Here is a 14568-nt window from a genome sequence, read left to right on the forward strand (position 1 = left end):
TCGAATTTTAAAAGGTCTTCTGTAACATAAAATAAAAAATGGATATTTTTATTGGAAAGCTGAGAATTTTTCCTACGAAAAACTGTTATGTGCTCATTTAAAAAAAAAAAAATTTTCCTTCAAAAAAATTAATGAAAAAGTTGAAAACAAAAATTTTTAAAAAATCCAAAAAATCATAACTTTGAAACAGCTGCAAATAAAAAGCTCAAATTTTCAGAGAATTTTTTTTTTAATATATAGATCGACTCCACAAAGTTTGAACCAAATCGACGAGGGTCGCCCCGTAAAAATAATTTTATTTGGTGGAATGACCCATATATATAATAACATAAAATTATACAGAATAAAATATGATTATATCTTATTATATATAACTTTTTTTTCCCGGGTGATTAGAAAATAAAATACAATGTATATAATCATTTTTATTGTATAATATTAATTTATAAGTAAAATGCATTTTGAACGTACTACCCCGAGTCGAAATTTAAGTTCCGTTTTAGTTGTAAAAGTATGCAAATCCTTTGAAGTTTAATTTGCCGCTTCCTTAAACGCCTGTTTTGACCATACAAGATGACAAAGACTAAAAGTACGGTCAAACCAGACCTACAAAATGCTGTTTTGATAGTAAAAATTAGCCATAAATTTATTATTGTTATTATTTTTATATGTATATATGTATCTCATGCTCTGAATTTCCAACATCTTTTCTCCGACGAAACGAGACGTAAAAAAATAATAATAATCAAGTAAAAGTAATACTTATAATAATAAAAATAGCAATAATAATAGCGATGATAATCATAAAATTAAAAAAATAATAATAATAATCATAATAATAAAAATAAAAATAATAATTGTTATTATTATAATAATAATAGCAATAATAATAATAATAATAATAATAATAATAATAATAATAATAATAATAATAATAATAATAATAAAAGAAAAATAGAAAAATATTAATAATAAATATTATTAAAATCCTAATGCTCATAATATTTATAACAATAATAACATAATAATTGAATAAAAGTAAAATAATTATGATAATTATTATTGAAATTTTAATAATTAAAGTTATAATACTAACAATAATCAAAATATCACTAATTCTAACAATGATAGTAAGAAAATAATAATAAAAATAAGAAAATTATTAATAATAATTAAAATAATAATAAAAAACTCTCAAACAAGTCTTATAAAGTTATGATAGACAAGGTTTGTAATTTTCCAAATGAAAACTAAAGCATTAGACATTTCTTTCTATAAAAAAATTGTAATTCGATATGATTCTGTACATATGATTTTACTGCACGAAATCAACTTTATTCATTATTATTAGAATTTACAGGTATAGCAATATATAGATCGTTTTCAATTTTAATTTCGAAGCACACAGAAATCAATTGATCAATAGATATTGATACAAAGTTGTTCATCCTTAAGCATTTATACAGGTAAGAAATTTCGTACTGTACATTATGATCATCTTCGGTCTTAAATACTCTTTTACTCGAAAGTGATTGAATAACAGCTTGATGAACAGACACTCGATGATTCAGACAATTATGACGATTCCTACATTGACAATAATTAAATTTTATAAAACACAAAATTGAACCTAAATGATACCCTGTATGATCTCTGTATAAAATGTATGATGATGTAGTTTGGATTGCTCGAGTATATTGTTCAGAAACGTAGAGCTTGGAATTTTTCAATAAGCGTGAGTACCCCTCAATTTTTCGAGCAGGCAGTAAATGTTCTACAGCTTGCTCAACATAATTAGGAATTTCATAATTATCATCATAAGTCTTATATGTACCAATAGTATAACAACCTTCTTGCAACTGCTCACAAATTTTACTATTTTGCTTCCGTTTGAAACAAAAATCTTTAATTTTTCCTTCGGGTAACTGATCAAAAAATCTGTGAAGTTTTAGCTGTTGGTTGTGAGATCTTATTATTTGTGAATCGATGTGGCGAGTTCCGTTGATTGCATTCAAATATTGTCCATTCAAATCTTCATATCCGAAACAGTCATTTGCCCACAGTGGTCCAAGTGTAAGTACACTTTGAGGCAAATGCAAAATCAGATGAATGTTGATAGAACAATTTTTTAAGCCATATTTGAGCTCGAATTCTCGTACAAATTTGTTCAGAAGATTAGATGTCATATTCACATTAGCATCGGTTATTGAATCGAAATTTAAAATTGAAATTCCAGCAACTAACAATGAAAAATGTTCCAAGTACTCTGGTTGCATAATTCCCGTCATAACTGATATCGAGTAGTAAAAAAACCAATTTTTGAGCTCAGATGCTTTCCAATGTACGAGATCATCGATTGTACGAGGCATACGGTGAACAAAGCTGGGAGGTTTGATAGCAATTAACCGACTATTTATTATTTCTGATGTGTCAACCAATGAGTATGGTTCATTTCTGTTGCTAACATCAATCCACAATGATAATAGTTTTTTCACTACACCACCAAAAATACAATGCATTTGATCGATAGCAGTTCCAGCAATAAAATTAGGCATTAATTTAGACAACGCACAGGGTCCTTTGACACCCATATGCGGAGAATCATTATTTAGAGCGACTTCTGCAAAGATAAGACATGCTCCTGAAGTTCGCATCTCAGGATCAGGCGTGTATGGGTAAACATGAGTATGGGAGCTTCCATCGTCTGTCAAGCGATAAGTTTCTCCAGGCCATAAACATGATGGACAATCATAAGTACCATTGTAATACGTAAAATTAAGAAATCGGCATTTCGCTGGAAGGTCACATGTTCCTATTAGTAATACAGCTTTGATTTTTATAATTTGGTCATTAGCTAAAGTAATATTAATACCAGTAGATAATTTTTTTAATTGGTGATAGAATTTATGAAAATAATTATTAGCATTTGGTTTTTGTTGTCCAAACCATAATCCAATTATCAATAAATTTTCTCGCTTTGTTCGCTCTACAAAAGGTAATTCGTTAATACTTAGGTAAACTGGCCACATGCTGACTTTCGATGACTTATAAACTGGAACGCCATCGGTGTACCATGTGAGAGAAATATTATTTCTGTCAGCTAAAAAACCGCTATCAATAAATTTCTGATATAAGTTTCCTTTGTACACATCAGTAATGTTACGGTTATTGTCTCCTAAACGAGCATGAAAACGATCCTGCAAACATTCGTAGAATCCTGGTCTTCTATATAGTTCTTGTAATTGATTTTTGACAGGAACTTGGATGAAATAGGATTTTTTTCTGGAGTCACAGTTTTCACATATGTCATTTTCATTGTTTAAATTTTTTTGACAATTTACGCAATAAAAATGCTTGGTTTTGTTTACTTTGCCTTTTTTTGAAAGAGAAAAAAATTTACGAAGCTTGTGTAGACTGTTTTTGAAGCTATTAACATTCTGAAACAAGTTTGAGTGACATTATGCCGAACAAGTAAAGACAATATTAAAGTCATACTTTGAGTAACAGTTAATGGCGCACCAGGATACAACAGTTGCTCATAACCAAAATTTCTTATATTTTGAACATCTTCCTCATCACTATCATGTTCTGATTCAGTTTCACTACCATCTTCTAGTTCGTTTTCACGACCACCTTCTGGTTCACTCTCACTGCCATCTTCTGATGCATTTTCTATACCATCTTCTAATTCGTTTTCACGACCAACTTCTGGTTCACTCTCTCTCTACCATCGTCTGATGCATTTTCTCTATCATCTTCTAGATCGTTCTCATTATCGTCATTTCTATTCTCTTCATCAATTTGATCTTCATTTAATTCCTCTCGTCTTTCATGTATACATCCATCTCTTTGTATATTCTCTTCATCTTCAACCTACAAAAAAAATTAATTTTATTATTTCTTAAATTATAAATATAAAGTTCACAAAGAAAAAAGTACAGTTTACATTAAATTTATTATTATTATGATCCTGAAGTTAGCAGACAGTTGAAAATTTTTGGATTTTTTTTCAACAATTAAATTTAAAAAACAAAAAATATGCACATCTAGAAAATTTAATAAACTATAGGTGCAATTTTTACGACCCTGAAGTTAGCAGACAATTAAAAATTTTTGGGGTTTTTTTTTAAACAATTAAATTTGAAGAAAAAAAAACGAAAAATATGCACATGTAGAAAATTTAAAAAACTACAGGTGCAATTTTTTCAAATTTTTTTTTTTTGTAAATATACCGCCTAAAAAAAAATCCAAAAATTATTAGACGTCGGCTAACTTCTGTATCATCAATTTTTTCAAATATTTTTTTTTTTAATAATTTATCGTTTAAAAAGAAATCAAAAAATTATTGGACGTCGGCTAACTTCAGTACCATTTATTATTTGGTAAATTGATTCTTATGCGAATCTTTGTTTGGCGTTGAAATTTGACTATACATAAGCTTCTATTATTTTATTACAAATTCAAAAATAAATATAAATATTTTACCTGGTTATCATCCAACTGCTCATTTAATCTGCCTACGGTGGCCATGTGGTCATCTAATAGTTGGTTACACCCACCATCACTGTCATCGCCACTTAGTTCATTGTTAACGGCAAGATTTCTTAAATTATAAAGCTTCCGTTTTTTTGAATAATCGTGATGACTTTTTCTTGAATTACATTTTACCATTGTATAATATGTTTTGGCTTAATCGCTCCAATAAAATGTATTACATCAAATCTTATTTTATTACACATGTAAACATGATAGTGTAATGTATCATATGTAAAGAAAATCAGGACGCATGCGCTTTAAAAGAGTTCATATGTTATGTTACCGACCAAGATGCTGACGACCTACAATATATACTGAATGCCCTAGAGAGGGTAATGAGAGGTTTCATGTAGTAGCCATCTTGATCTGGTAACCGTTGTGACTTTATGTCGACATTGCGATTGATTAATACACGGATATTGAGTTATTAATTACAATGCCGCGTAAATATACGAAAAAAATTGATAATAATAAATACGTATTGATTTGGTGGATTGTCGATCGCCAGAAAACAATTACTGAGCTGTCTAAAATACCAAAAGCAAAACGGGTCAAAAATGAACCCGTAAAGTTAAAATGGGAAGAAAAAGATGGAAGTAAAAAATTTTATTTTGCAAAAATAATTGAATTTGGAGGTAAGTACTGCTTCTTTGATTGGTAAGATAAAAAAATAAAACTAATCACTACAATTTGAAAGTTGAAATAGTAATAATGAATAAATTTTTTTTTTTACTTTATAGCGATGTAACGGGTATAATTGGGTTTTTATTATAAATATATAACAGAGTAATTAATTATATGATTACTGTCAGAGAAAAACGTCAAGTCAGTTTCGTATGTTACCAGAAACTCAGGTCGATTTGATCAACAAAAGAAGTAATTGTTAATTACTAAAATTTGACTGTATAAATTATCCAACTACCCCTTTTTGCTTGGTTTAGCTCGCCGGAGTCCAGGGTTCAAAAGGGGTTTTTAATTTATAGACAGTGTTAATTAATCAATCAACAAAACTTTACTTAACAAAAAAAAGAAACTCTTTTTAAAAGAAAGAAAACACAGATTTAGACAGAATAAGAAACTAGGATTTATTATTAAATAATTACAATGGCTTCCAGCCCTTTTCTACTACCTCTTACAATAATTAATATTGATAATTAAACGCGGTTTTAATATTATATAATCACGGCTTGTTGTTTATTCAACAATTTACACGGTTTATTGCTAATTAAGCAATTTATACACGGCTTACACGGTATACACGGCTTACACGGTTTACACGGTTACACGGTTTACACGGTTACACGGCTTACACGGTCACACACATACTCAAAAGTTCGCGGTATACAACGCGGTACTACCCCTCCCGGGTGCTTCAGGGGAGTCTGGTCGACTACCCCGTCGGCCCTACACGAAGTCCCGTCCCAGAGGGTAAGCGGATGGTCTCCGTCTAACCCCCACCTACGCGGCTAGTTCTACCTACCGTACCTCAGCAGAAGGCCTTAGTACGGGGACACCAAATCTCCACGAGAATAAAAATTTCGCTTACCTTGATCCGGTCGGACGTGGGGTAGGCGAAGTTCCAGGTGTTGTCCAGGGAATGGCCTTCCTCTAGATAACGTCTCGGGAGACTAAGTTGCCTCTACGGGCTTAAATGCGCGGTTTTATCATTATATCTATCCGCTGTAACTGTGGACGGGAATAAATTCCATCGCCCTCTGTTATTGATATCGAGAGTATATTGTTTGTGAAATTTTTCTAAGTCCCGAGTTTCAAAGTCAAAGGAAATCGAGAGAAATTAATTTTATCAAAGGTAAAATTGAATTTTAAGGAAAAGAATTCGTTTAAACTGTTAAGTAAATAATGAGTCCCGAGAACTTAGCCGTGTGAGCGACGGTAATCCGGGCGGACGGATAGAAAATGAAAGAATGAACGATTGAAATATTAGAGTTTATTTTAATTTCAACTAATATTTCTTGTATTTCAGTTCATTTTATAATTCTTGCAATCTCTTGAATCTTTTAAACGATTCATTTGAAATCTATATAAGCGTTTTTATTCTATTTCCTTTGACTTTGGTGCTCAGGACTTAGAATAATTTTCGTTCGGCCGCGCATTCACATACTTATACCGTACATCCATATAATTTTATATCTCGGTATATTCATTCAACTTAAACTAAAAAAAACACAGCCATACAAGTATAAATAAATAATACGTCATTTCCGAAAGAAAATAATAATGTTTATAATAAAAAATGAACCCAAATAGTATATAAGAGTAATACAAAAATTTAGTTGTAAACAAAAAGTATAAGTCATATTCATAAGAAATAATAGAAATATAAATAAGAAATAGTTCTTAAGTCAGAATAGTAATAAAAAATAGTAATAGGAAAGTAGTAATTAGTTGTTTAAACATAGTATTACAATCTTTTTTTAGGCCTAGTTTTAAGTATACTAGTTATAATAGTTTTTAAGTAATTTTAGTAACATTAAGCATAGTAGTCATAGTGATAAGAAAAAAAAAATTGATTAAGAACAAATTATCACAATTTCACATCACAGGTGCCCTTGAATACTGGTCCTCTCCAGCTCACCATCACAGCGACTGTTGAGGAACTGGATAAAATAAGGTTAGATAATAATGGAAACATATGCGATGATACTGTTAAAATTTTTTCAGAAACCGTACTACAACAAAAAAAGACAATGGATACATCTAAAAAAATAATCAAGGAATTCGGAAAAAAAGCAATAATAACCTAGAAAAAGAAATCAATCATCAAAAACCGATTTTTGCTACTGACAATCCGTCGTTGTCTGAGAATAATAAGAAAAAAATAAATAAATTTAAACCTAAAAGTGTAAATATAAAATCTGATCAAAACAGTCATAAATGTTTTGAGCAAACACAGAGAAAATTGCCTGATGAAAAAAGTACTCGTACAAGTGTTGATATTGATGCAGCCAAATATGCAGCTGGTCTGCAAAAAGGACAAGTTGCTGAGCAAATTAATTTGGATCAAATTCAATATCCTCATTCAAATGATTTAACCAATTTGTATATTGGTCAGAATAATGATAAAGCTTCTCGAAGTAGTGATTTTTTATCTTCGTTTTGGAGTGATGATTATTGTATCAATTGGACAAACCAAATTACTGAAGTCATCGATATTTCAAACTCTCAGAATCCAGCATATAGTCAAAAACCTGAGTTTATATCATCAAACTTATTAGAATTAGGGAGTTTACATAGTAAAATATGTAATGCTTCAACAACGCCATTGTCATCAGATTTTATGCGCGAAACCGAAGGAGGAAAACAAAATGGTGCCCTATTTCGACCTTGGGATACATCGGCCGTTACCAACACTATTTATACTACGATTAGTAGTTTGAGATCAGCTGATGAAGAATTAACTCTCGAATCACCAGTATTGGCTGAGAGCGACATTTGTTTTGGTGAATCAAGTAATTTAAAAACCATTGAGAAGACATCAAATGTTGGATCATTAGTTGCCTTTTTAAAAAATGAAGGTAACTTCAATTTTTAAAGACAGTTGCTAATTTTTTTATAAAAATTAATTAATAAATATTTAATAATTTAAATTTTAATCATTCAATATTTAATAACTTATTATTCTCCAATTTTTTAATAGTTTATAATGTACAGTGTAATTAAAATTTCATTTTAAATATTAAACTAAAAACATTCGTGGGTAAAATCAAGTAAATAATTGTTCGAAAAAGTCTGCAGCATAATAAAAAATTTTATTTTCTCAAATTGTAGCTGACATTTATAGAATCATGAAGAAAATTCTGATAGCAATGATATTTTACCTTATTCAAGAATTATTTTTAATCGCTCTGACGTAAGATTTTACTTGTGATGGTTTTAATTGCTAATTAAAAAAAAAAATTGATTCATTTTTTTGTATCAGTTAAAAAGAAATAATTTTTATTTTTTGAATCAATATTTACTCAAAATTTAAGAAGTAGTTTGTTTTAATTATATCAAGTTAATTGAATTCAACTTTATTTTTGCAATTACTAATTATTATTTAACCCTTAACGGCCACACGGGGTGATTAGTAACCCCAGGCTTAAAAAAAGTGGGATTAGAGGTCTTAAACCTTTCAAATAAATACAATAAACGCCATCTGCCGGTGACAGACATGTGTGAGATGTGACTTCACTGCATAGAAAGCCAAAGAAATGCACAGTGGCGTTGTGAGCGTTCGTTTTATCGGCCTGGGGTAACTAGTTACCCCAGTGTGGCCGTAACCGCAGTTCAGTCACAATATTTATTTTATTTTTATCAACTTATTTCAGTATCAATCGATAAAATAAAGGCAAGTTGTTCATTTTTTAGTAACGAAAAAATATATTTTTCTCAATTTATCTATAAATTGTCTTATTGAGAAGATTTGCATGTTGTAGGTTTCCACTATATTTAAATGGGCTATAACTTCCCTGATTAAAAAAATGAATTGAAAAGTATTGAAAAAGATGAGAAATGAATCCTTTCCCTTAATCATAATAATAATAAAAATTATTATTATTATTATTATTATTATTATTATTATTATTATTATTATTATTATTATTATTATTATTATTATTATTATTATTATTATTATTATTATTATTATTATTATTATTATTATTATTATTATTATTATTATTATTATTATTATTATTATTATTATTATTATTATTATTATTATTATTATTATTATTATTATTATTATTATTATTATTATTATTATTATTATTATTATTATTATTATTATTATTATTATTATTATTATTATTATTATTATTATTATTATTATTATTATTATTATTATTATTATTATTATTATTATTATTATTATTATTATTATTATTATTATTATTATTATTATTATTATTATTATTATTATTATTATTATTATTATTATTATTATTATTATTATTATTATTATTATTATTATTATTATTATTATTATTATTATTATTATTATTATTATTATTATTATTATTATTATTATTATTATTATTATTATTATTATTATTATTATTATTATTATTATTATTATTATTATTATTATTATTATTATTATTATTATTATTATTATTATTATTATTATTATTATTATTATTATTATTATTATTATTATTATTATTATTATTATTATTATTATTATTATTATTATTATTATTATTATTATTATTATTATTATTATTATTATTATTATTATTATTATTATTATTATTATTATTATTATTATTATTATTATTATTATTATTATTATTATTATTATTATTATTATTATTATTATTATTATTATTATTATTATTATTATTATTATTATTATTATTATTATTATTATTATTATTATTATTATTATTATTATTATTATTATTATTATTATTATTATTATTATTATTATTATTATTATTATTATTATTATTATTATTATTATTATTATTATTATTATTATTATTATTATTATTATTATTATTATTATTATTATTATTATTATTATTATTATTATTATTATTATTATTATTATTATTATTATTATTATTATTATTATTATTATTATTATTATTATTATTATTATTATTATTATTATTATTATTATTATTATTATTATTATTGTGGGGTTGTCCGACCCCCATCGGGCGCGTCCCCAGGTGGCGGATAGGGGAGAGCTCGGCAGACATGTCGGGTAGGTGGGAAATAAAATACCACCCGCGGACCAAAACGGAAATATACGCAGAACATTTACTGCGATTGATCGTTACTCATTGCAGCACACTGGGAGTGCCTGGAACTTGCGTCGTTTTTCCGCGGCGTAAGGAAAGGGCTGATGTGAGCTTAGCTCTGCCGAGGTGGCCACTGCAGTGAGTATCAGGAGCCAGCCCCTTCGGGCCCTGATCAGGAAGTGTGCAGTGAGTGCAGCGGTCGGTAGCTGCACCGCTCCGGGCGAGTTCCAGTCCGTCCGTGTTTTCCGGGACTGGTTAAGCGTTGCGGTCAGGCCTCAGGGAACTGGGGTAGGAGACCCGGGTAGGAGACCCGGTAGTCTCCGAGGGTACACCCGTTCCTGACTAAACGGCCCGCCCCTCTGCACACGATGCGCTGGTTATCTCAAAACATGGCTATCTCAAATGGAAACTTTTGGATGCTATCTGTCGATCCTTCATCTTTGGTGAAGAGCATTGACACTAGTAGTGAGGAGTTAGGTGGCAGACTCGCAGAAATGCGGAGCCTGATTAAATCGATGGCGGAGGCTCTAAAGAAGCAGCCCAATGTCAGTAAGACCATTAAGGATGGCCTTCCGAAATTGGGTGAACTTCTTGAGCTTTTAGAGGAATCGAGTCGACCTATGAAGAGTGTCGGTGATGCTCTTCGAAAGTCAGCGATCGGTAAACGCCGGGTCAGCTCGCTGTCCGACCTTGCAAAAGCAGCTACCGCAATGGCTGCTGACTCGACTCCGCCTGGTGGACAAAAACGTCCTGCGACGAGTCCGCCGCTTCCTAGCGTCAGGGAGGTTCCGAAGCGGAAGAAAGACGAGTCATCCACCTCCACACAGTGGGAAGTGGTATGTCCCAAGAAAAAGAAGAAAAAGAAGAAAAAACGTCAAGCAGACAAAACGGCAGATCCACCAACCGACGACAGACTGCCAAACAAGAAGACAGCGAAGACGCAGAAGAAGGCCCTTCAACCTCCCGAAGTGAAAGAGAAGGCACCCCCGAAGTCAAACACCAGAGGCAAGCCAAGAGGTGCCTCTAAAAAGCTAGAGGCTATCGTTGTCAAGCCTGCTAAGGGCAAGACATATGCCGATACCTTGCTGGCCGTCCGGAAAGAGGTCAACCCTGAGGCCCTTGGTGTGGAGGTCAAGCATATCCGGTGCTCAAAGGCGGGAGATCTCTTGCTGGAGCTCCGGAGGACGTCAGCTGGCACACGGGCGGCATTCTCCGAAGCTGTGGCAAAGGCAGCCGGAAGTGGAAGCAGCGTCCGGGAACTGATTCCCAAAGTTACTTTGGAGATCAGGGACCTAGACAGCTGTTCTACAAAAGACGAGGTGGTGGCGGCTCTCAGGGCTGTCCTGAAAAAGGATAGTTTTGAGGTTCGCCTGACCCGCCCAAATACTCGGCAGCAAATGTCTGCAGTTGTAAGTGTTGAGGAGTCCGACGCCAAACAACTGTTGCAGACAAGCCGAGTAAAAATTGGGTGGGTTAACTGCCGAGTAAGACGGCGGGCCGAAGTGGCACGGTGTTTCAAATGTCTTGCATTTGGACACCAATCTCCGTCCTGTCCTGGACCCGACCGGAGTAAGGCCTGCTACAGGTGTGGCTCAGAGGAGCATAAGGCAGCAGCTTGCACCGCTAAACCTAGATGCTTTCTCTGCCCCACGGCTGAGGGTAATCCCGAGGCTAATCAACACATAGCGGGATCTGGTTTGTGCGGAGCATTCCGCAAGGCGCTCGCACAAGCCAAAAAATAATGGCGGTTGTACTCCAGGGCAACATGAACCGGAGTCGAGTTGCCCACGACCTCCTGGCGCAGATCTCGCTCGAGAAAGCCGCTGATATAGTCTTTATCAGTGAGCAATATCGTGCGAGAGATGGTCCAGGATGGTACGAGGACACTCTTGGTACGGCGGCAATATGGGTCCCAAATCAGCAACGATTTTATGTTGCTGACCATGGATCGGGCAGCGGGTTCGTTTGGGTGAAGAGCAGCGACGTGACTTATGTCAGTTGTTACTTCACACCAAACGAACGTATTGCGGACTTCCAGGCTAAACTTGATGGCCTGGAGGACGCTGTCCGTGAGATGGAGGGCGAACTGGTAGTGGCCGGAGATTTTAACGCTAAAGCGTTAGAATGGGGGGAGCCTTGGCCGGATTCTCGGGGTGGGCGGCTCTTGGACATGGTGTCAAGAGTAGGGCTGGTGGTGTTAAACACCGGCTCGTCGACCACTTTCCGGAGGCCAGGCTACAGAGAGACAATTATAGATGTCTCTCTGTCCACGGAACGCTTGGCATCGCGTGTCGAGGACTGGATGGTGGTCGAAGACTATACAGCCAGCGATCACCAATACATTACGTTTCGAGTACGTAATGTAAACCCAGTCCGGAGCAAAACATCAAAAGCTCCTGCCAAGTGGAATGTCAACAAGATGGACTCCCAAAAGCTATCTCCGGCCCTAATACGCGGCCAGTTAGCCCTAGAAGGGATACCTGAAGATCTGCCGGTCCTTGCAAAAGCCGAGAAAATGGTGGAGGTTGTTATGTCACACCTCCACCAGGCTTGCAAGGACGCAGTACCAAGGGTTTGCCAGCGTGGGCAACGACGCCCGGTGTACTGGTGGACGGACGAAATCGCGCTGATGAGACGAGAGTGTCTTCGGACTAGAAGACTCTCACAACGAGCTCGTCACCGCGATTCCGACGCAGCCCGGAGCACTGCCGAGTATAAAGCGGCAAGGAAAGTGCTTCGTCGGGCCATCCAACAAAGTAAGCACCGCTGCTGGAAGGAGCTTGGGGAGGATCTCAACAACGATCCCTGGGGGCTAGGGTATAAGATAGTCCTTCGCAAATTGGGCGCATTCGGTAAGAATGCCCCAATGGCTGCGGGGACAATTAACAGGATTGTCGATACCCTTTTCCCCAGTCACCCTAAGCTGCCGCGCCGTTCTCGACCACCAGAGGACTTAGCGTTGCTCCCTTTGTTTACAAAAGGGGAGCTAGTACGCGCGGCGCGGTCCTTCAAGAACAAAAAGGCGCCAGGCCCTGACGGTCTGCCAGCAGAGGTGCTGAAAGCAGCAGTTGAAGGGCATCCAGACCTTTTCCTTGAGATGTACAACGCTTGCCTGCAGGCGGGGATCTTTCCTACCCGCTGGAAGCAGGCCAGGCTTGTACTTATCGACAAGGGAAAAGGGGGACCAGTAGACAGTCCATCATCATACAGACCCCTGTGTATGCTGGATACAGCCGGCAAACTTCTGGAGAAGCTTCTTCGGCCTCGCCTCCACGCAGCAATCCAAGCTGCTGGAGACCTTTCTGAAAGACAATATGGCTTTCGGAAAGGGAGGTCGACGATACACGCTATCCAGGAGGTAGTCGAGGCTGCCAGGGGCACGGAGCGTGGAAATCATTTTTCCCGCTCCGTCTGTCTACTGGTAACACTGGATGTGAAGAATGCCTTCAACTCGGTGCGGTGGTGTGACGCGATTAAAGCGATGGAGCGGGACTTCAACATCCCGGGATACCTCCTCAAGATCATGGAGGATTACCTGGATGCCCGCTCCTTGATATACACCACCACGGATGGTCCAACCAGCCGTGAGATAACGGCTGGGGCAGCCCAAGGCTCCATCCTGGGTCCTGACATTTGGAATATTTCCTATGACGGGATCCTCAGGATGGAAATGCCTGAGGGCACTTTCCTGGTTGGGTATGCGGATGACATCGCTGCCGTGATTATCGGCAGGAATGTCGATGTTGCGCAAATGCTACTCAACCAGGTAATGCGTCGGGTGCGCTCCTGGATGGATGGCCACGGCTTGGAGTTAGCGCTGGCTAAAACCGAGATCGTACTTTTGACGAAGAAGTATATCCCGTTGATAACGGATATGCAGGTAGGACTGGCAACGGTCCAGACTAAGGCATCGGTGAAGTACCTGGGAGTGAGCCTAGACTCGAGGCTCACTTTCTGGGACGAGATCCGGTGTAGAGCAGACAAGGCAGCTGGCGTAGTGACATCGCTGAGCAGGGTAATGGCCAATGTTGGCGGCCCCCGACCCTCTAAGCGACGATTGTTGCTGCGCACTGCCGAGTCAATAATGCTCTACGGTGCCGAAGTCTGGGCTGATGCGCTGCGGTACGAAAAGTACCGAAAACGTATGGCCGCAGTGCAGCGAAGAGGGGCCCTTCGCATTGCCAGCTCCTACCGCACGGTCTCGGAGCCAGCGGCTTTAGTAATAGCCGGGGTCATTCCAATTGACCTTTTAGCCCAGGAGCGCAAGTTCGTCCACCAA

General features: G+C 35.1%; 1 protein-coding gene across 1 annotated transcript; it reads right to left on the reverse strand.

Moving 5' to 3' along the window:
* Window positions 1-1293: 1293 nt before the first annotated feature.
* Window positions 1294-4660, reverse strand: LOC130665052 (uncharacterized). The gene is made up of 2 exons (XM_057465304.1): window positions 4486-4660; window positions 1294-3873 (listed from the first exon to the last, which is right to left on the reverse strand). The coding sequence occupies exon 2, from the start codon at window positions 3027-3029 to the stop codon at window positions 1335-1337; it is 1695 nt and encodes a 564-aa protein (XP_057321287.1). The 5' UTR covers window positions 3030-3873; window positions 4486-4660; the 3' UTR covers window positions 1294-1334.
* Window positions 4661-14568: the final 9908 nt, after the last annotated feature.

Source organism: Microplitis mediator, chromosome 3, assembly GCF_029852145.1.
Source record: "Microplitis mediator isolate UGA2020A chromosome 3, iyMicMedi2.1, whole genome shotgun sequence".
NCBI classification, from domain to species: Eukaryota; Metazoa; Arthropoda; class Insecta; order Hymenoptera; family Braconidae; genus Microplitis; species Microplitis mediator.

Excerpts from the sequence above, each read along its gene's own strand:
- LOC130665052 (XM_057465304.1), bottom strand. The coding sequence starts at position 3,029 with ATGTGGCCAGTTTACCTAAGTATTAACGAATTACCTTTTGTAGAGCGA.